The sequence below is a fragment of the Vigna umbellata genome, chromosome 6, assembly GCF_029865625.1.
Source record: "Vigna umbellata cultivar VRB3 chromosome 6, Vumbellata_1.0, whole genome shotgun sequence".
Lineage (NCBI taxonomy): Eukaryota > Viridiplantae > Streptophyta > Magnoliopsida > Fabales > Fabaceae > Vigna > Vigna umbellata.
In genome coordinates, this window is record NC_142170.1 from 37,992,426 (window position 1) to 38,014,953 (window position 22,528).

At 35.4% G+C, this 22,528-nt stretch overlaps 1 protein-coding gene across 1 annotated transcript; it reads right to left on the reverse strand.

The window, feature by feature from the left end:
• Window positions 1-1,560: 1,560 nt before the first annotated feature.
• LOC148197390 (protein disulfide isomerase-like 5-4) lies at window positions 1,561-20,503 on the reverse strand. Its single transcript, XM_088092371.1, has 11 exons — window positions 20,307-20,503; window positions 19,569-19,644; window positions 19,281-19,369; window positions 17,612-17,669; window positions 17,323-17,495; window positions 17,162-17,219; window positions 16,654-16,694; window positions 16,420-16,494; window positions 2,498-2,554; window positions 1,825-1,891; window positions 1,561-1,745 (listed from the first exon to the last, which is right to left on the reverse strand). The coding sequence occupies exons 1-11, from the start codon at window positions 20,453-20,455 to the stop codon at window positions 1,683-1,685; spliced, it is 906 nt and encodes a 301-aa protein (XP_087948497.1). The 5' UTR covers window positions 20,456-20,503; the 3' UTR covers window positions 1,561-1,682.
• Between the last annotated feature and the right edge of the window lie 2,025 nt (window positions 20,504-22,528).

Sequence of the window (22,528 nt, forward strand, 5' to 3'; positions counted from 1 at the left end):
GGAGACAAAGGTCCAACTTAGTCGACCCAAATCAAAGTGTCAAGCTAAGTTTACTCAGGTAGAAGATCGAGTTGAGTTGGTAAAATAGAAAGTAGACACGAGCCACTCTTGACTATAAATAGAGATAAGATCGACTTTGGTTGAAGGTCAACACAAGTCGGTCTAGACTTATAGTCATGTTGAGTCAACATAGACTTAATATTAAGACAATTCACCTGAAACTAAAGGTCGACCTAGACTTATAGTCAAACCGTGTCAACTTAGACTTAATATTAAGACAACTCACCTGAAACTAAAGGTCGATACAAGTTGACTTTTGGAACTTGTGGACCTTTTTCATCATGACTAATAAGAAATTTCACACATTACGAAATTTAAATTTTCTTCCTTTTTAATTAATTTCAAATTCTTTTATTTTAATTATTTAAAATATATTTTCAAATTTTACAATTTCAATTTTATTTTAATTTTTTCGTCTATCATTTTATATAAAATAATTTTAAAATTTCTAAATAAATGAATTATTCTCTTAAGTTTCCTTGTACAAATGATATCTTTCTGTTCTTAACATCTTTTGGTGGAAATGTAGTTTTTCTGGGAGGTAATTTTAGACAATTTTATCAATAGTTCACATAGATTCAAAGCAACCTACTGTAGACTCAAGTTAATTCTTCGTATATCTGGACATGCTAAGAACACAAGACTTAACAATAACAAGTCATTTAATAAATGTATTTTAAAATTTGGATATGGTTTTACAATAGATTCAATATAAGGTGAGATAGATTAAAAAATACCTTAATATTCTCATTTCAAATTATGAATATGCTTCAATGATTTTTTTTATTATTTTCGTTATTCTTATATATATATATATATATATATATATATATATATATATATATATATATATATATATATATATCAACAAGACTATTTTAAATTTTCAAAGTAAAACTTTCAATTACATAAATTTAAATTGACACTAGCTAGTACCATGTTAGACGTAAAACACATTGAGGTAAAATGATTAGAAATCAAAACAGAATAATGAGATTATATATACTTTACTAACAAAGATAATTATAATTTGAATAATATACATATACAGAAATAATAGATATCTCCATTCCATACATGAATATTTGAATATTAAAATTTGATCTTTGTTACTACAGTATTTTTCGTTCTTTTGAGTTTTTTTTTCTTCTATTTTAGAAGTGAGATCTTTCATATACTTGTAACACTCCTATTTATAGCAGAAATCATCATGATTGCATTTATTTCACTTTGTACTCTAATTTTATTAATTGAATTAAAATTTTGATGGTTAGTTTGTAAGAGATGATAAAAGGATAAGTCATCTAAGAAATTGTAAATCGTAATTTGGCATGAAAGGTTATTAATAAAGTAGAAGAAAAAGAATGTATACAAACTTATCTCTTGCATTAAATTCGTCATACCATAAATAGTACAAAGGAAAAAAGAGTCCTTTTATTTACTTCTTATATGAGCAAAGAAAGACTTTCGAAAGTTTTGTATCCATTGGTTTGAGTTTTAGTATAATTTTCCTTCAAATACTTCTACAAATTAAACCTATATTATTCAGACGATTATTTCAACGTGTGCTTCATGCAAGCTTTATTTAATCAACGTAGTTCGCCTATTCATATTAGAATCTTTTATGCAGCGTTTGTCCATGAAACCTGGATTGGAAGGGATGCTGCAACTAAATTCTCCATAAACTGCACGAAGAAAGTGATAACATTATATAAAGCATTAATCATTCAAAGTATGTTTATTTAAAATAAATATAGCATGAACCTGGACAAGGCTTTCAGTATCACGATCTCCAGAATAGGACTCGCGAACACGTTGCCCATCTTCATTTCTGAAATTGGAAAAGCATCACCAAATTAGATTTAATGAATAAAATCCAAAACTTTAGAACTTTTAATCGTTGACCAGTATGGTACACAGAAGCAAGGATGTGTGAAATATCATAAAGATATGACAAAATGAATTGAAAGACCTCTAAACACAACATTATAAAGAAATCCTTGAAATTTGATCAAGTTTCTACTAAATTTCTAACTTCCACACTTCTAAAACAATTTCATATCACCAACCCATCATAAACCCTCAATTTGGATAAAATAATAATAATAGAAAATAGATAGGGTGATACAATTTGCCGAATTTTAAAAGTGGTGTCTTGAGAAAATTTAATAGACCCACAAATTAAATATATAATACCTTGAAAAGGATATGTAGATGCCACAAGAGCAAGTGTTCATTATTGCCAAAAAAGAAAAAGTGAAGAATACCAAAAAGGTATGACCTATATCTGAGGTTTGTGCAGGGGTAACAATGATATTATTGCTAATAACATGAGTCAATAATCATAACTAACATGTAACATATGGAGTAAATAGAGGAAGAAATTGTTCATCAAACACTGGTTGACCAATTGATTTTTCCCTAATGGATTTATTACCTTACATCACTTCCTTTACGAAAGACTAGAATAGATGGATACCCATTTATGTGATGCCTGGAAAATAGTGATGAGATACAAATGAATGACAAAATAAGTATCAGTGGAGAATAACAAGTGTCAATAAAAATGTCAGCAAACCAAGGCAGGAAACCATAAATTATACTGAAGAAAAAAAAGTTCCATGCTCAGCGTAGCAAATAAAGCAGAAATTGTTTGATGTTTATCTTCTACAATCTTGTGCTAACAAAGCCTAGCCTATGAAATTGTTTGTGAAATGCATATTCTGGTATGTCCAGTTTCTGATATAAACACGTATTTTATTATCAACTGTTTCAACTTGAATCAGTACTCTTGGAAGACAATTATTTGAAGAGACGCTAATGAAACGGTAAAACTTGGTTTGGAAGAGGTCGAAACAGTGTCTTCGATTTTGTATAGAATGAAAATTATTGCTGAAGTTCACATTTCCTTGCAAAATGGAAATTTTATGAAATATCTATTCATCAAGTTGCTTTAGTATCTTTTAGGACCAAAAGGGCTTGCATTTTTTCCTCTTCGGTAACCTCTTTCAAGCATAAATACAGCTCCAACGTATTTGTCCAACCATATTCTCCTCCCCTACTAAGATGTAATGCAAATTCTGAACAATATTGAAAGCCTAAGATAGGAGGTAAAAAATCAATAACATTCTACATAGATAAAAATCTATAACATTTTCCATAAGTTGTGCTTAGCATTTTCTAAAATAATCATGTAGGTGAAAGGGGTCTATAAATACCCATTACACTAACATTTGAAACATACAACTTCAAAATATACTTCTTCCAACTATAACTTTCACATTGTACTATCTCCACATTTTACTTATCCCATCAATTATTCCTTTCACAGCTTTAAAATACATACAACATAACTATGTTTGGTCATCTACTGGGCATAGAAAAAACTATCTTATTACTTCTAAAACCTTCCCTTTATACTTCCAACAAAGAGAGTTTTTCTCTTAACCCATGACTTCTAACAATGTTCATTTTTCTTTTGTCCCCTTGCTAGTTTTTACCTGTGAAAATTTTGACTTTTGGAAACTCAAACTAAACATGCGGGATATTGTTCAATCTGGTTATACAAAACCAGATGATACTATCACTTGTCTGAGGAGGATAAAAAAAAGTTAGAAGATTTTGAATAAAAATGATGGCCAAGCATTATTTGTTCTTCAACAAGCTATGGGAGAAACTATCGCTAGGAAGGATCATGGATGCAGAAACTGCAAAAAAAAGGCATGGGAGATTTTGGAAGAAGAATTTGAAGGGAATGAACAGGTACGCACCGTCAAACTACACTATCTAAGAAGAGAATTTAAGCCCATTAGAATGAAGGAATCTGAGACCATTAAAAAATACTATGGAAGAACAAAAGAAATAGTTAACACAATGAAAGTATATGGATAAGAAATAGAGGAAACAAGAGTGGTAGAAACAAATTCTTATCACTCTCATAGAAAAATATGATTCCATAATAGTTTCCATAGAAACTTCCTCATATCCATCTTCTCTGTTGATAAATAACTTGTTGGTATCCTCGGAGCACACCAAGTAAGATTAAACAGTCGTGCTGATATAAATTCAGTTGAAAATACATTCCAATCAAACCTCAAATTGCAATCCAATATTAAAGAAGATGGAGAAAAGAAAAGTGTTGGAGAATATTCTTGAAGCAAAGATTCTATAAATTTATCTGGAAACAAGAAAGATAAAATATCCTTCTTGTGGCATTTGCATAAGTCAGGTCATTGCAATAAACCTAGTCACATCGAGAAGTCGTAATAAAAATAAGCATCAAACAAACTTTGCTAGAGAACATAATGAGGAGCAACATTTATTCTATGCTAATCAAGAATCTGCTAGTAGAGAAGGCAACTAGTACTTGAATAATAGATGTAACACTCAAATGACCAAAGATCAAAGCATCTTCAAAGACATTGATAAATCTATCAATGTCAAAGTGCAACGGGGAAACAACACCAAAGTCGAGTGTCAAGGCAAAGGAATTGTCATGGCGAAGAAAAAAAAAGTTAAGAAATTCATTAAGGACGTTTTACTAGTGCTCAATCTTAAAGAAAATCTTTTAAGTATTGGCTAAATGATGGATAATGGTTGTTTTCACTTTGAGAAAGATACATGCAAAATTTATGACAGTAGAAGGTTAGAAGTTGACCGAGTAAAGATGGAGAAGAGAATAGAAGCTTTTTCATAAGCTTCAAACCTAGAACTAATATTTCCATGAAGGTAGAAGTTGATGACTCATGGTTTTGGCATAGGAGATTTGATCACTTCAACACACATACCTTAAGCTTCTATGTCCAAAAAATCATGATGAGAGATCTTCCATGCTTAAAAGAGAATAATGAATCATACGAAAGATGTCTCCTCGACAAATAACACTGATTACCATTCTCATCAAGCAAAGCATGGCGAGCAAAATAGAAAGGACTACCAAATACATTCTATGTTGAAGCATTCTACACTATAGTCTACCTACTCAACATATGTCCTACTAAGGCAATTCACGGCAAGACTCCGATTGAAGCTTGGAGCGGGAAGAACCCATCAGCTAAAAATCTAAGAGTATTTGGATTTGTTTGTTATATTGACGTTCCATACCAAAAGAGACAAAAACTAGAAGATAGGATTATAAAGGTAATTTCTTGTGATACAACACACAATCCAAAGGCTACAGAGTCTATGTTAGGTTCCTGAGTAGGAAACCTAATTAACCACGATCACAGTAGGCAGAAAAGATAACGAAAGAATGCATTTCTCTTATTAATGGTAATATAATTCTGTAAACAAAGGATAGTTGGGAGCATAACCTCCCTCACAAAAAAAGGATAGTTGGGAGTATAACCTCCCTCACAGGACTATAGTCGCCTGTTAACAAACTCAATAATCAAAAGCATAACCCTAACACTACAATCTAGCTCTATTTATATTAAATATTTCCCTAGAATATAGCTCTATTTACTATAAATATAATATTTCCCTAGAATATAGCTCTATTTACTATAATTATTTCCCGCCCATCTTATACTGAGTATTTCCCTAGGATATAGCTCTATTTACTATAGTTATTACTAAATATTTCCCGCCCATCCTAGTAACTCTTCAATTGATCGGCTCTAGTTCTTCATCTCTTTCCACCGTTCGGCTTGAGCCCTCACCGCCTTCAGCCGTTCGGCTTGATTCCTCACCGCCTTCCATCGTTCGGCTTGACCTCTCCCCACCTTCCACCATTCGGTGCCCTTCTTCTCCCTCACCACCTTCCACCCTTCGGCTTGACCTCTCATCGCCTTCCACCGTTCAGTGCCCTTCTTCTTTTCCCTTACCGCCTTCCACCATTCGGCTCGACCTCTGCCCATCTTCCATCGTTCGGTGCCCTTCTTCTTCTCTCATATACTTTCTTCTCTCATATACCTTCCAACCCCTAACAACATCTATTACCTTATATCCTATCATTACACCTCGCTGCAGAACAACCTTGTCCTCAAGGTTGGAACCGGGAAGCTTGATCTCATGGCTCCTCTTCATCCTCGTGTTATCATATGAAGGGAACCCCACTAGCTACAACCCTCCAATTCAGGTCTAGAGGCTTGGGTGGTGGCAATTCCTCCTCTAGTGACTCCCAATATTCCTGGATTCTATTAGCTTCCTGCATTCTGGTCACCTATTTTCCAGAATCGTAAGCCTTGAGATAACGGTCTTCAATGTCTTTGAATGCTTCACGCCGCTCTCTCGCTTCTGCCGATGTATCAAAAACTGCAAGCCCCTTTTTCTGTTGGCTGGCCCACCTCCTCACATAATCCATTGTTTTCTCTAGGGCATTGATTCTTCCATCTGCCCTTCCTTCCAAAGCCTTCATTCTTTCTTCCCTCACGCTTCTCTCCGCACGATCCAACACTCCTTTCCAAAGGATATCCAGTAGTCCTTTCTCATTTGGATCTGGCAGTACGAGCCCGTTCGGTTCCGACAGTTTTCTCACGTTTGGTTCTGACCGTCCTCTCCTGTTTGGCTCGGGAAGTTCTCTCTCGTTAGGTTCCGGCCGTCCTCTCACATTCAGCTCCAGCAGTCTTCCACCATTCGGTTCCAGCAGTCCTCTCATGTTCGGATCTGGCAATCCTCTCCCATTCGGGGCTTGGACATATTCTTCTGCGGTCCCTGACTGCTTACTGGCCGCCACCGTTTCAAAGATGGTACCCCATTCCATTTTCCAAATCGCACTACCACTGCCCCCTTCAGACCTTCCCAAGAACGATTCTTGGCCTTTTCCTTCCAGGCTCTGAACTAGTAGCCAACACTCCCCTCCATATTGATGTCGGCTAGGCACACCTTTTCCTCCTCTGTCACACCTTGCCACTCGAAGAACTTCTCTGCCTTAGAGATCCACCCCAACGGATCAAACCCTTCGGAAACGGGTAAATCTACTCTTTTCCTCCAAGTTGGTTGCTCCTCCTGGCGTCCACCCTCTCTTCCTCCAATGTCTTCCTCTTGCCTCCTTTTGTTTTCATTAACCGAAGCTTAACTATCGTCCCAATGTTGGTCGTCCCGGTTATGGCCTCGACCACCCAGTATCCTCATGATTTCTTGCAAATCTTAGCACATTGTTGTAGACTCTTGGTGCATTGTTGCAAAATCTTGTCGCAACGCCACTGTCTCAGCCTTCATTCCATCAACCACAATTTCCATCGTTTCTAGCCTCCCCTCCACACCGTTCAATCTTCCATCCATTCTTCCCTCCATTACGCCTTTCACTCCTCTCAATAGGATCCGACAGTTCCCGCCTTACTAATCCGACAGGTCGGACCAATTGTTAGGTTGTTGAGTAGGTAACCTAATTAACCACGATCATAGTAGGCAGAAAAGATAATGAAAGAATGAATTTCTCCTAATAATTGTAATAGAATTTTGTAAACAAAGGATGTTTGGGAGCATAACCTCCCTTACAAAACAAGGATAGTTAGGAGCATAACCTCCCTCACAAGACTGTAGCCACCGGTTAACTAACTCAATAATCAAAAGCATAACCATAACACAATCTAGTTCTATTTATATTAAATATTTCCCTAGAATATAACTCTATTTACTATAAATATTATACTGAATATTTTCCTAGAATATAGCTTTATTTACTATAAATATAATATTTCCCTAGAATATTCTATTTAGTATAATTATTTCCCGCCCATCTTATACTTTATATTTTCCTAGGATATAGCTCTATTTACTATAATTATTACTAAATATTTCCCACCCATCCTAACTGCTACAACAGTTAGGATAGTAATTATTCAATCGATCGGCTCTAGTTCTTCACCTCTTTCCACCTTCGGCTCGAGCCCTCATTGCCTTCAGTCGTTCGGCCTGATTCCTCACCGCCTTCCATTGTTCGGCTTGACCTCTCCCTACCTTCTATCGTCGGTGCCCTTCTTCTTCTCCCTCACCGCCTTCCATCGTTCGGCTTGACCTCTCGTCGCCTTCCACCGTTTGGTGCCCTTCTTCTTCTCCCCTACCGCCTTCCACCATTCGGTTCGACCTCTCCCCGTCTTCCACCATTTGGTACCCTTCTTCTTCTCTCATATACCTTTCAACCCCTAAAAACATCTACTACCATATATCCTATCAGTCTACAATCTTTACGGAAAGAAGCTAACTATCAGTAGAGACATTGAAGTGGATGAAAGCACTACTTGGATTTGGGAAGAAGAACAAAGTGAGAGGAAGACAATATAAATATTCAATAATCAACCAACCACAATCCAAGAAAATAACAATAAAGACATCATTGTAACTCTAGAATCTCAAACAACTACAACTTCAATTCAAGATCAAGAATAATCATGACTTGAATCCACTCCGAGATGAGTTAGATCATTGGAATACATATATGAATGTGACAACTTGGTCATACTAGAGTTTGCAAGTTTTGAAGAGGCGACAAAACAAGAAGAATGGGTCAAGGCAATGAAAGAAGAGATAAAGATAATAGAGAAAACTTACACATGGGAGATAACAGATTGTCCAAAAGATAAAGATATCATCAGAGTTAAACGAGTCTTCAAGACAAAATTAAACCCCGATGGTAGCATTCAAAAACACAAGGTTAGGTTGGTAGCTAAGGGTTATTCACAACAACCAGGAGTAGACTACAATGAGAGGTTAGGCCGAATGGTGGAAGACATGCAAATTTAAAGGTTAGGCCGAACTGTGGACAACGGGGAACGACAGGCCGAACGGTGGGAAGCAGAGAGAATATTCAGTATAAGTTAATTAGAGTAAATAAATATAGTATAAGTTAATTAGAGTAAATAAATATATATTCAGGGAAATATTCAATATAAGATATTTATAATTAAGGATATATGCTAGGATAATATATGGAGAGATATTTATATTAAATATAGGGATATTTATATTAAATGCAGATATATTCTAGGGACATATTTAATAAGAGATGTGCGACAAATAATTAGTATAAATAAAGTTAGAGTCTAGGGTTAAAGGGATGCTTTTGATTATTGAGTTTTGTGACAGACATTATTGTCTTGTGAGGGAGGTTATGCTCTCAAAGTAATTGAAGGAGGTTATGCTCCCAATTATTGTTTACCCTTGTTTATTCAAATATTATCATCAATAAAAGAGATTCATTCATCCATTATCATTCATTCTTTAGATTTATTGCCTATTGTATTTGTGGATCGTTACGTATCGACCTTAGGTACGTCACAATTGGTCTGACCTGCCGGATCGTCAAGGGAGGAAACTGCGGGATCCTATTGAGAGGAGGAAACACATCATGGAGGGAAGGGTGAATGCAATTGAGGGGAAACTAGAGGTCATAGAAATCTCCATGGGAGGATTGGAGGCAGTAGTCCAGGAACTAGTGAAGGTGATGGGAGAGTGAGGTCAATGACATGAAGGAAACTCAGATGGAAGTCAGGGGTCTGTCAACGGGAGAAAGGAGGAGGAGGGCGAGAGAAATGATGGCATGCTAGATGGTGGACACCGAGAGGAGCAGCCGAATTGGAGGAAAATGGTAGATTTACCCATTTTTTAAGGAAGTGATCCGTTGAATTGGATCAATAGAGCGAACAATTTTTTTGAGCTACAAGGAGTATCGGAGGAAGAAAAGTTGCGCCTAGCCTATATCAGCATGGAGGGAATCGCGGGACAATGGTTCAAATACTGGAGGGAGAAGGCCAGGAACCGTTTGTGGACAGGATTAAAGGAGTCAATGGTGATCCGTTTTGGAGGAAGAAACCGGGGAACCATTTTCGAGAGACTGGCGGCCCGTAAACAATCAGGAACCGTGGAGGAATACATCCAAGAATTTGAAGTCTTGGTCGGCCAAACAGAAACAATGCCCGACGCACAACTGATGGGGTACTTTATGGCAAGATTGCAGGAGGGGATCCGTAATCAACTCAGATTACTTGATCTGCGGGAGTTGATGGACGTTATGAGATTGGCAAAGGACGTGGAAGAGTTCCAAGGGGGCGTGAAGGCTGGGAGCGAAAGTGTGATCAAGAATCAATTTAGGGAAAAACCGAACGGTGCAGATACGCGACTGGAGCTCAGTCGCCCTAACTAGAGCCGAACGATAACTGCCATGGAGAGCCGAGCGGACATCACGGAGAATGTGGGACCGGATGAAAGGAAGGAAACAAAAGGGATCTACCCTATGAGGAATATGAAAAAAAGAGGAAAGAAGGAAGGTGCTTTAGATGCGGCGAACGGTTCAATCCTGCTCACCGTTGTCCGGACAGGAGCTTGAGGGTCACGATATTGGCGGAAGATGAGGAGGGATGGTCACCACCCGAGCCTCTAGACCTAAATTGATGAGGAGCTATGAGATCAAGCTCCCCGTTTCCAACCTTGAGGACAAGGTTGTTTTGTAGCGGGGTGTAATGTTAGGGTATAAGGTGGGAGGTAATGAGAAGAAAAAGAAAGGTAGGAGGGAAGTGAGGCCGAACGGTATTGACCGTAAAGGCTGAACGGTGGAAGGCATGGAGAGGTTAGGCCGAACGGTGGACAAAAGGGGAAGTGAGGCCGAACGGTATTGACCGTAAAGGCCGAACGGTGGAAGGCATGGAGAGGTTAGGCCGAACGGTGGAAGGCATGGAGAGGTTAGGCCGAACGGTGGACAACCGAGAGCGACCAGGTCGAACGGTGGGAAGCAGAGAGAATATTCAGTATAAGTTAATTAGAGTAAAGAAATATAGTATAAGTTAATTAGAGTAAATAAATATATATTCAGGGAAATATTCAATATAAGATATTTATAATTAAGGATATATGCTAGGATAATATATGAGGAGATATTTATATTAAATATAGGGATATTTATATTAAATGTAGATATATTCTAGGGAAATATTTAATAAGAGATGTGCGATAAATAATTAGTATAAATAAAGTTAGAGTCTAGGGTTAAAGGGATGATTTTTATTATTGAGTTTTGTGACAGACATTATTGTCTTGTGAGGGAGGTTATGATCTCAAAGTAATTGAAGGAGGTTATGCTCCTAATTATTGTATACCCTTGTTTATTCAGATATTACCATCAATAAAAGAGATTCATTCATCCATTATCATTCATTCTTTAGATTTATTGCCTATTGTGTTCGTGGATCGTTACGTATCGACCTCATGTACGTAACACATATGGTATAAATCAATAAGCAATCGAAGGTTTCTTGGTTATACCGATAATGATTGGGCAGGGTTGGTAAATGACATGAGGAGCAAGCTTAGGCTATGCTTTCTAACTTGGATTAGGAATATTCTTTTAGGTGTTAAAGAAGCAAGGCACAAACAATCAATAGTTAAAGCATAATACATGGTTGTTGCTAAAGCAACAAGTGAAGCTATATATGGTTTCGAAAGATACTTAAGATACCGGAGAAAACAAAGTGGCCTTACTATAATTAACTATGATAATAAATCAACTATTGCAATGACGAAAAATCCAGTGCATCACAATAAAACAAAACATATAGAATTAAATATCATTTCATCAGGAAAGCAGAGATAAATATGAAGGTTTGACTCGAGTACTGCCAAATAGAAGACCAAATTGCAAATATTTTTATAAAGGCGTTACCAAGACAAAGGTTTGAACTACAACGCACTATGCTTGGAGTCACTGAATTTGCATTAAGGAAGAGTATTAAGATGTAAAGAAAATTCTAGAACAAAGTAAAAAAAGCCTAAGATAGGAGCTAATAAATAAAACAACATTCTACGCAAGGAAAAATCTAGAACATTTTATATAAGTTGTGGCTAGCATTTTCTAGGATAATCATGTGGGTGAAATGAGATGTACACTAGCATTTGATTTAAGACTCGTAACTACAAAATATACTTCTTCCAACTACTACTTTCACATTCTACTATCACCACATTTTACTTATCCTATCAACGATTCCTTTCACAACTTCAAAATACTTATATCCTCCTACAAAATCAGAAATATAAAGTTTGGTTTCCACCTTTCTTCCCCTTGCCTTGTGAAGATTCTTTCTTCCACCCCGGATAAGATATCCATTGTCTTCTTGCCACATGATATTTTTTCCACACAATTGTGAGACCTTTCATAAAATCTCCCAATCTTTGTAAAACGCTCATGTTATTTATTCTCAACTTTCTCTTTGTCATGAACAACTTCTTGCAACATCCGTTCTAATCCTTCCATTCTTGATTCCATCCTTGTATTCACCATAACTCTCAAAACACACCATAGTTCCAAGATCATTGGTATGATACCAATTGATATTGGAATAAGAAAGAATTAAAAAACTTGAATTGAAGAATTAAAGAACTTGTACCAATGTAGAAGGGGATAAAGTATACAAGAAAAAAGTTATTCTAGAGGATCCCATTCTCCAACTACCATTCTTGGGATTGTTTAGAGAGGAGTCTCATTAGGAATAAGTACCATGAGGGCAAAAACAACAAAATAAAAATGGGAAACTCTTCAATAAGAGTTCAAAGAAGATTTAAAGGTGAGAACAATTAAACTTCAATCTTGTAAGAGAGATTCAAAGGATGAAGAAAAATGAAAGTTTGAAAGTATACTTCAATAGATTGTCTAAATTGGTGAATCAAATGAAGTTTAATGGAGATACAATCAATAAATGAAGAATTGTTAATAAAATTCTTATTAGTTTGACATAATAATTTGATCCTATAGTGATTTCCATAGAAGAAACTAAGGACTTATCAACCATGATTAGTCAAGTATTGATGGAGTCGCTTAGATCTTGTGACCATAAATTGTTAAATCACAATGAAAAGTGATTTGAAAGCATGTTTCAATCCAAACTTATTGTATTATCTCAAATTGGTGAATCAACAAATAATGGTAAGTCTTCTAGAGGTAGCAAATTTGGAAGAGAAAAGGAAATACGTAAGAAGAACAATCATGAAGAAAAAGATTGTTGAAACATAGGCAAGCCACAATATTATAATTGAAAAGGTGTGGCTATGAGCAAAAGGATTGTCACTTTGACAATCAACACTACATGTCATTAAATAAAGTAGAAAATGGGTGAAGGGAACTTGATCTTTACTTGTCAAAGACAACTCGAGCATAAAAATATATGGTATTTGGATGGCAGCTACAACAATCATATAATGGAAGACTAAGAAGATTTTCTTAACATGGATTCTACATTTGTCTGAAAAGTTAAATTACACAACGGAGAGTGTCTCAAATTAAGAGGCAGAAACAAAAATGGATTTACAAAAAAGGAAAGAGGTTGGTGATTCATGGTATGTGTAAAAAAAACTAGATGAAAATGTTAGATAGACTTAAATCTAACGGGTTTATTAGTAATTTTATTTGAGTCATAGTTTATTTGGTGCATGATTACCATGTTACCGTTTTTAGTTATTGTTGCAATGTGCTTTGATTGATTTTGTTATTATGATTTCACTATGTCATTATTATTGATTTTCTGCTGTAAAATCATTAGGGTTTATTTATCTCCATTCTTGTGACTATTTAAGGCCTATGGTATTCATAAATGAAATACACAAAATTACAGAGTTCAATTATATAATGTGTATGTCGTCTTTCTATTTTACAAATTGGCATCAGAGCTTTATATCCTGAGTGTCCAATTGAGAGAAAGGAAGAGAGAGTGAAACACTATGTTTAAGTTCTTGTAAGAAAGAGAGGTAAGTGAGATGGCAAATCTTGTGAACGGTATGTCTTTGCCACAATTGTCAAAGAAAGCCAATTTTTGATAATTGAAGCTTCAGATGAAGGCTCTTCTAGGATGCTAAGATGTATGGGATGTAGTGGAGAATGGATACCAAGAACCCTCAAAGGATTAAGAGAAGACGGTGGCAACGATTGCTACATTGAAAAATATGCGAGTAAAAGACAAACTGGCTTTGTACCTATTATACATAGCTATGGATGAAGCAGGCTTTGAGAATATAGCAAAAGTTGCATCTTCAAAAGAAGCGTGGAAGATCTTGGAGATTGCATATAAAGGGGACAACCGTGTTAAACAAGTGCGGCTTTAACCTCTTAGGAGGAGTTTGAAAATTTGAAAATGGAGGACAACGAAAGGATAACTAAGTATATAACTTAGGTAGAAAAGGTGGTCAACCAACTTGATAGGATCCAATGCCAACCAATCGGGTTGCATAGAAAATTTTGAGATCATTAACAGATGATTTCGAAAATACAATTTGTGCCATTGAGGAGTCAAAGGACTTGTCAACACTCTCAATTCAAGAGCTTGCCAAGTCGCTTGAGCTGCACGAATAACGAAAAAGGAAGAACTATCAACCATTTGATCAAGCATTGCAAGCACAACTTAACGTGAATGGAGGAACTCGGAACACTCAGGGTTGAGGTCCTGAAGCATGTTACAGAGGTGATTTTAAGGACGACAACGAAAAGCAAACCGATCTACAGAATTGGCGTGGTTGAGGACAAGGAAAAGGTCGAGGAGGTCGATCAAGAGTGAAGTGTTTTAAGTGTGGTAAGCATGGCCACTATGCAAATGAGTGCAAATCGACAAAATGTTACAATTGTGGTAAGGTCAACCATGTTCTGAAGTTTTGCTGAGTTAAGACAAAGGGGGAGAAAAATCTCCTTATTGAAGAAGAAGAGGAAGAGATAGGAATTGTTTTGATGGCAAAGAGCTCGAACTCCGAGTTGCCGAATTAGAAGTCAGACGCTGAGTAGACAAGCTGTAAAGTAGAAGTCAAGCTGTGTCTGCGTTTTGTGATGGTGTGGAGATCAAGTGTGCAGGCTAGCAAGGAGAACTCGACAATACTAAGTGATGTAGTGCGCATGGCAAGGCCCGTGGAGAGCCCAATTTTGTGTGTGCAGAGCTCGACAGTGGCCATGAAGACCTCAGAAGTTTTGGTAGAGAGCTCAGTGAAGGTGAAGAACTCTGTAAAGATGTTGGAGGTCATGATGATGAGAGTGGCGAACCTGTAGATAAAAAGGGCAAGGATAAAGCATGATAAAATATTGGAGTTCGAGGAGCAACAAGTGAGGCAATCGAAAATGATGGTGAAAATGATACAAGAAGTCGTGGAGAAGAAACTAAAAGAAAAAGATGAGGAAATACAGTGTCTAAGGAAACTCAATTGGATGCTTCAAGAAAGGGTGAAGAATCTCTGCTTGAAGAACTAGATATGGAAGGAGTTGGCACAGAATAACTTGGAACAGGAGCTTGCCAACATTAGCAAGGAGAGCCACCATCATAACAAAGTCACAGCTGACAAATCGATTTTTGAAAGAGATAAAGATGACTGAGAGAAGATGGTTGAGAGGCCGACCATGGTCATTAAGAGGTCGGCCAATGATGTTGAGAGATTGCCCAAGGGCACTAAGAGGTCGACCAAGGTCAGGAACGAGTTGGCCGAGGTTACTAAGAAGTCAAACAAATCAAAGAACAAGTTGGTCAGAGCGAAGAAGAGGCCGATTATGTTGGTCAAGGTCAAGAAGAGGTCAACCATGTTGGTCAAGGCGAAGAAGAGGTCAGCCATAATTAAAAACAAGTTGGCAAAATCATTGGAGAGGTCAGTCAAGGTGAAAGACAACATGACCAACGTGAAGAAAATGAAGAATCCAACTCTTAATGGAAGAAACAAACCTGATGTGGGATGATGGACATGGAAAGCTGGAGTACAATATTGAAGGATGGAAAGACTTATGTTTATGGGGGTGTTTTGTTGAATAAACTTAAATTTAAGAAGTTTATTAGTAATTTTTTTTGAGTCACAGTTTATTCGGTATATAATTACTATGTTATTGTTTTTAATTACTGTCCCAAAGCAGATTGATTTTGTTATTATTATTTGGTTGTCATTAATAAATACCATAGACCTTAAATAGTAGCAAGTTTGTGTGTTTCCTTCTATTTTACATAAAATATGTTGGGTATTGAACAATGAGTTATTCTTGTTTATAATCAAGAAGAAGAGATACAGTAATAAGGGATAAAATCAATAATTAATAATGAGAAATGTTTGCTAAGATATTTCCCTATTGATGTAATCAAATATCACATTTCTCTATTTAATATAATCAAATCATTTCTTTCCGTGAATGCTCTTTTCCTTCTTTTCCTTTCCCCACTCAATTTCATCAAAAGCATAGCCTTTATAGTTTTTTAATCAAATCTAAGAACGTTATTGCATCCCTAAACTAACTGCAGCCTTAACTAGCTTACAAATGTGACTTGGCAACATTGGATATATATATGATTCAAAACGCCAAATTTCATTAAGTAATGGATTTAAATATTGAAAAAAAAAAAGCAAAACATGTCAACTGTAGGTAAGAAGCACAATGTTTTGTGGGAAACAGAAAAGTAATGAAACTAGCAATCATACCTCCTGCATAAATCTGCCTCTAGGGTGCAATCCACCTTTGCCAAAATAATACGCCCATCGGTTTCTGGGTCATACCTATTAAAGTTAATTCAAATTTATCAAACACATATCGGACATTGAATTAGTGAAGTTATGATAAAAAATAAGTCTAAATCTACAAAGGAGAGGGGAAAATCTATCTTCTAAAATGTAATTTCAAGAAGTGTGAGAAACAATGAATCAAGAATAAAGGACCTGTGCTTCATAATTTTAGCTGTTTTCTCCCAAGCAGGTTTCTGAAAGAAACAAGTAGAAGACAAATTCATGTAAAGTTTAAAATCTATTAATCCACCAAAAATGTTAAAATTTATAAACCAGCCATCATTCGTTAAGGGAAAGAGCTTCTACATGATTCATTCATTGTATCAAACCACATGGCTAACAATCTTATATGGGTTAAATGCAACCACCCTCGTCGTAACGTTATTCAATATTATAAATCATATTTTTGCATTAGTCACTGCTAAAGTGTAACTGATGAAAGATGCACTTGAAATAGCCTTTGCCACTGCTACTCAGAGGCTTTTACTGAGAGGGAACTTCCCCTTTTAAGGAATGAGACATTGTTGAAACTGAACCCAGTTTATTTAGGGAACAACAAAGACATCAGAATTATGGTAAAAGAAATTATTAGCTGATGAAGAGATACAGAATTATGATAAAAAAAAATATTAACATACAGAATTATGATAAAAATTATTACCAAACGCTGAGACCAGGAACACCAAGGTACATAGAAATTTACAACTGTAATTGGGAACCTGCATAAGTATTATGAAACATAGAGTAAATAATACATTTTGAAAGGAACTTGGCTAAAACAAGGAAAATTCAAATGACATATTCTCAGAAGTGGCCACTTACTGATTAACATAATTATCAAAATTAAGTGTTGTGAGTGAAAATGAACCTTCATCAGATTCTCCATCTACTTCATCATCATGCTTTACAGCATTTGTAACTGTACCTGAACGAAACTCAGTGCCAGCCGGTCTTGAATTTGAATCAAGAACTGTTTTTTCTATATTGATCCCTTCCTGAAAACAAGAGGTAAAATATTAAGCAGAAGACCTAAAACATCAAAGAATGGGATGAAGTATCATATCATTAGGAAGCATAAAATTAATAAGAAAATGGAGTAACAGAGACTTACTGTTTCCATCACGTCACTCACATCATTTGATGCAAACCCATACGAGACATCAAGAAAACTACAAAAATACGTTGAAGCAATAAGCCAACAACAACAGAGAAAGAAGAAGATAAAGTTTACAAATAGGCATTAAATTGACTGAACGTACTGAATATAATACTATCACTTGCTATGGTGTCCAAATGAGTTGGGGAGGACTAGAAGCTTTTAGAAAAACTTAGGAACTGTGAGAGATGAAGGCATTCTTCACATTGACCTCATGTCAATTTCACAAGCCATCATTGTTAGCAAGGGAAATAATGAGAGTTGAATGTGTTATCGAAGGAAGAAAAGTCTATATATAGTCCACCCTACGGTGTTGAAGATGTGTTGCTAGTCAAAGCCATGTTAACGTTGAGTTTGAGTTATGTTGAGGCCACGTTGAGTTGGGTAGAGTTGAGCTCATATAGAGTCAAGTTAAGCCAAAGTGGGTTGAATCAAGTCAAAAATGTTAGGTCGAGTTAGATCCACTTCGAACTTACTTGTTGGATCAAGTTCATATTAAGCCATGTTTGATCAAGTTCATATTAAGCCATGTTTGATCAAGATAAGAATGTCAACCAATGTTAGATAATCTCATGTTGGATCTACCCAGCGAAGAGTGTTGGGTTGCACACCTACCTTCCAATTAAGTTATAAATAATAAGATAAATGTATTTTTTATTTAAAATATTTTAGAGATTAGTGTAATTCTAAATATTATTTAGGAGCTAATCATGGATTATGAACTCAGATATGTCATTTTATACTATACCTTCCTTATCACTATGATCTAACTATGTTTCCGAAAAGTTTTATCTTGTACATGAAAAATCTCTTAATATTGTGGAAAAAAAATGATAGGTTTTTTTTTACATAGATTCTTTGGTTGTATAAACAAGGAATACCTATGAGAAAGAAAGGAAGTGTCTTTATTTGTGTATGTTATTAAAAATATCGATACTCTCTTGTGAGGAAAAAGGCATTGCTCGCATTTATGCATGTTATTAAAATTATTGATATTATCTTATGTGATTATTATTGTTATTTTTCTATTGTGTTGTTTCTGATAGATTCTTACAACAGCAATTTTTTGTTGTTGTATTGTTTCTCAAATCACGTGGCACTCTCTCTCCTTTGCATCTAAGCTTCTATTTCCTTATATATCTGTTATGCATATTGTAAAATAAATATTTAAAATTCTACATACATTCATTGAAAATTAAATTACTTTATCAAAACAAACAGATTTTAAACTGTAAGAATTTTAAACTGCTCATTAAAAAATTTAAAAAAGAAAATAATTAAATAAAAAAATTAAATTTCCATGCAATTTAAATTCCTTAGAATATGTTAATGCTCTATCTGAGAGCTACCGAAGTGAATTTCAAGATTATGGTGAAACTACAAAGCGTTTTGATTCAAGAATTAATCAATAGACACAGCAAACAAGGTATCGAACCCTAACCAGCCTTAATTTCGAAATAGAAGTAGATTGACTCATTCCTTGTAATAGGACAGGTTCATACCAAGACTCAACAAAACCACAAACCCACCAATAAATACATAATATCAAACAATAGTTAAGACATGAGCATTCATCTTAGAAAAGCATCCCTATTCAACAACAAATGCCTAGATATTGTTCTACCTTTTATTGAAATTACGTAAATAGTAATGATCAGAGCTCTCGTAAACATTCACTGATGTGGAGGCGCTAACAGCCAAATAACATGGTTCCTGAAACAAGGATGCAAGATAAATATCAAAATGAAATTTGAACAACCAATTCAAACTTAGAAATTTGACGAAACTAAATACAAGATGTTGAAAATTAGAGTTCTCCTAAAGCAGTGTAGGACCTAACATCAGTCTAAATTACAATTCTTTGTTCAACAATTCACAAGTCATAAACATGATGGAAGTTTCAGCCACTGACCATTCCAAACAATAACATCATGGAGAGAACTGCCACTATGGATAATCGCGCCTCAGTCAAACCTCCCAGGATTTTTCTGTTGACAACACAAGTAAACAACAAACACATAACAAGATCATTCCTGATTTAAAAAAAAAAAAGCAAACAAAGGAAACCTACGTTCCCAAATTACTCGTAAAATTTACATCGCAAGTGTTAAAATCCATAACCACAAAACTAGTAAAAAAATTTACGCCGAAATACTTCCAACCACACAAGAAGAATCGAATCTAGGCAATGGACGAGTTCTTTGTCAGAGTCTGGAATTTCAGTAGTTATAACTAAATTAGTTGTTGACAGCTAACTACTTGTGAACTAACTCTACAAATAGATAGTGTGAAAATGATTGAAAAGCTCTATGTTTTGATAGACACAAGTGATTCTTCTTTTTTCTCGATATCAAGAAAGGCTCGAGATTCTTTCTAATATAGAACTTCTTGTAATTTGAGATTCTTCGAGTTATTTAGCTCGTAGTATCTTGTGTTCTGTTCGATACTTATCCCTCTTCTTGCACACTGACACAGAAAAATATCAGTATCAGTGTTTTCTTACGGTGTGGACTTCGGTTTGAATGAACCGCTATACAAAAAGCTTAACAGTGAGCACAGCAAATTCCAACTCTAACAGAAAACAAGGATTCTGCTTCTGCACATTCGCTAGGCAAATTGAAATAGAAAGGAAGAAAGGAGAGATTCCAACCTGTAAAGATCACCGGATTTGGGCTCAGTTGCAGAAATCATGATGGCGAAAAAGGTAGAATGAGAGAAACAAAAGCCCCCGAAACAGAAAGCGCAAAAGCTATAGATTGTATATAAGGAGAACAAAAGTCTCCGAAACACAAGCGCCATAGCTATAGATTGTATCGAAGGAGCTGGCCTTTCCCTATGGCTTATTCGTCCCCGTCTCTCTCACTCTTGTGACTAACGAAAAAATTGAATATATTAAAAAAAAAAGTGGAATATTTAATTACAAATTAGATGGGGGAAATCGAATTCTGCATAGTTGACGTAATGAAAATATATTTAAGGTTAAATATGTGTTTTTGTCGTTAAACTATCATAAGTTATTTAGTTTTTTTTTTCAAATTTTGTTTTATTTTTATCTTTTTCTTTTTAAAAATTTACAAATTTAGTCATTGATAACGTCAATTATATTTTTAACCTAACAAACGTGTGTTACGTCCCCAAGACACCTATGTAATTATCATTGTGACCTTAAAAATGAAATAGTTGATTGTTGCATGATTAACGTTCAAATTAGATTAACACTATGGTATACTGTTCATGTTCATCGAAGAGTCGAAGAGTTGTGGGATTTCAGTCATAATCAACAAAAAAGAGAAGAGTTGTAATTTCTTGAGTTCGTGTTCAAAGACAGAGTTTGATCAATGATATCGCAATTTGTTCAAGTGAGGTTAGTTTATAAATTAGTTTTATATTTTATACAATGTTGAATGCGTGCATTTAAGGATATGGTTGTTTGAGTTTGAGTCACAATTTATAATGTAAGTTTTGAAATGGGGTCAGATGTCACTTTTCATCATATGGGCAAGTTCAAAAAGAAAAGGGGAGTGAACTATGTTGATGGGGAATACATGTAGTTAAAGGAATTGATCTTGATCGATTGTCATACTTTGAGGCATTGGGAATACTTAAAGAATTCAAATATGGTGGCGATGTAAAACTTTGGTGTAAAGGTTCAAAACAAACATTACACAACAATTTGAAATTATTAAGTGATGATAGGGAAACAATATATTTAGATGACTATGTAGAGGCTAATAATGTAGAGTTGATATGTATGTTAAACATTTTCCTAGTCAGACTAAAGTAATTAACTTCATGGTTATTGGTGAGTGGATGAAGTGGTCAATGAAGAGGCAGGACAAGCAGAGGTCGTGGAGGAAAAAGGTGAATGAAGATGTTAGAGAAGAAGAGAAGAATGCGGTTGAAGAAAAAATGAATAATAGAACATCTTTAAAGGATTAGAAGATGGATTGTCTTCCTTACTTGTATTTCTTTTCATCATTCATGATGAGCTAAATCTCCATGTTTAGAGTGAGACGTAAACAACTTTGAAATTTCTTCTATTCGTTACTACCTTTCGTATATGTATGATTTCTTTTGATCTAAAGTTTGTTCACTGATTTATGATTAACGTCGGATGAACTGATCACTCATCTTACTTCATTGACTTAAGATTGAGTTGAAACTAGTCATAAGTTGTGGTCCAATCAGTTATCCCGTGAGTTGTTAGATGCTACAAATAGATCTAGGATGTGCAGCTGGAATAGAGTCTTAATCTTAATGCAAGTGACCTGTTCAAGTAGACACTGAGAAATCATACTCAAGGGTAGCAATCCTAGGCTCTAGTTGCTAGGGATGGAAATGGATTGCACCTACTCAAACTCCCAAGACTAGATTATTTACAGCTTCATATTTGAAGGTAAGTCTGATGTAATAGAGGGAAAAGTTGTGAAGTCGAGCTTCAACATGGTTTAACTATTTAAAAGTCACCCATTTAGTCACTTAAACAGATTCCCAACTTACTTTACAACATTTTCATCAATACAAACTTGTTTTCAAAACATCTTAAACACGACTAATATTGTTTAACTTGGATTTTTAAGTGCTTGCATTAGTTAGTTGTTTTTCTTCATTGCATGATTATATATATACTTGTTATTATCATTGCATGTTTGGATCAAAAGAAGAGCATGGAATATCATAATTCTAGACAGTTTTGTCAAAATCTGATGCAAAGTGAGTTTTTCAAAAATCTCTTAAAGAACCCATGGCTTAAGAGGCAAAATTGGCGCTCAAGCAGTCATTCGCAGGTAAGAAATAATGGATTTAAAATTGAGGCTTAATACCACTATTGGTCCCTATTTTCTTCAACTTTGTTCGATGTGGAACTCATTT

Coding starts and splice junctions, on each gene's coding strand:
- LOC148197390 (XM_088092371.1), bottom strand. CDS start 20,455: ATGGCGCTTGTGTTTCGGAGACTTTTGTTCTCCTTATATACAATCTAT. Junction 17,670..19,280: donor TTACGTAATTTCAATAAAAG/GTAGAACAATAT, acceptor GTATTTTTGTAG/TTTTCTTGATGTCTCGTATG. Junction 16,495..16,653: donor GCTAAAATTATGAAGCACAG/GTCCTTTATTCT, acceptor TAACTTTAATAG/GTATGACCCAGAAACCGATG.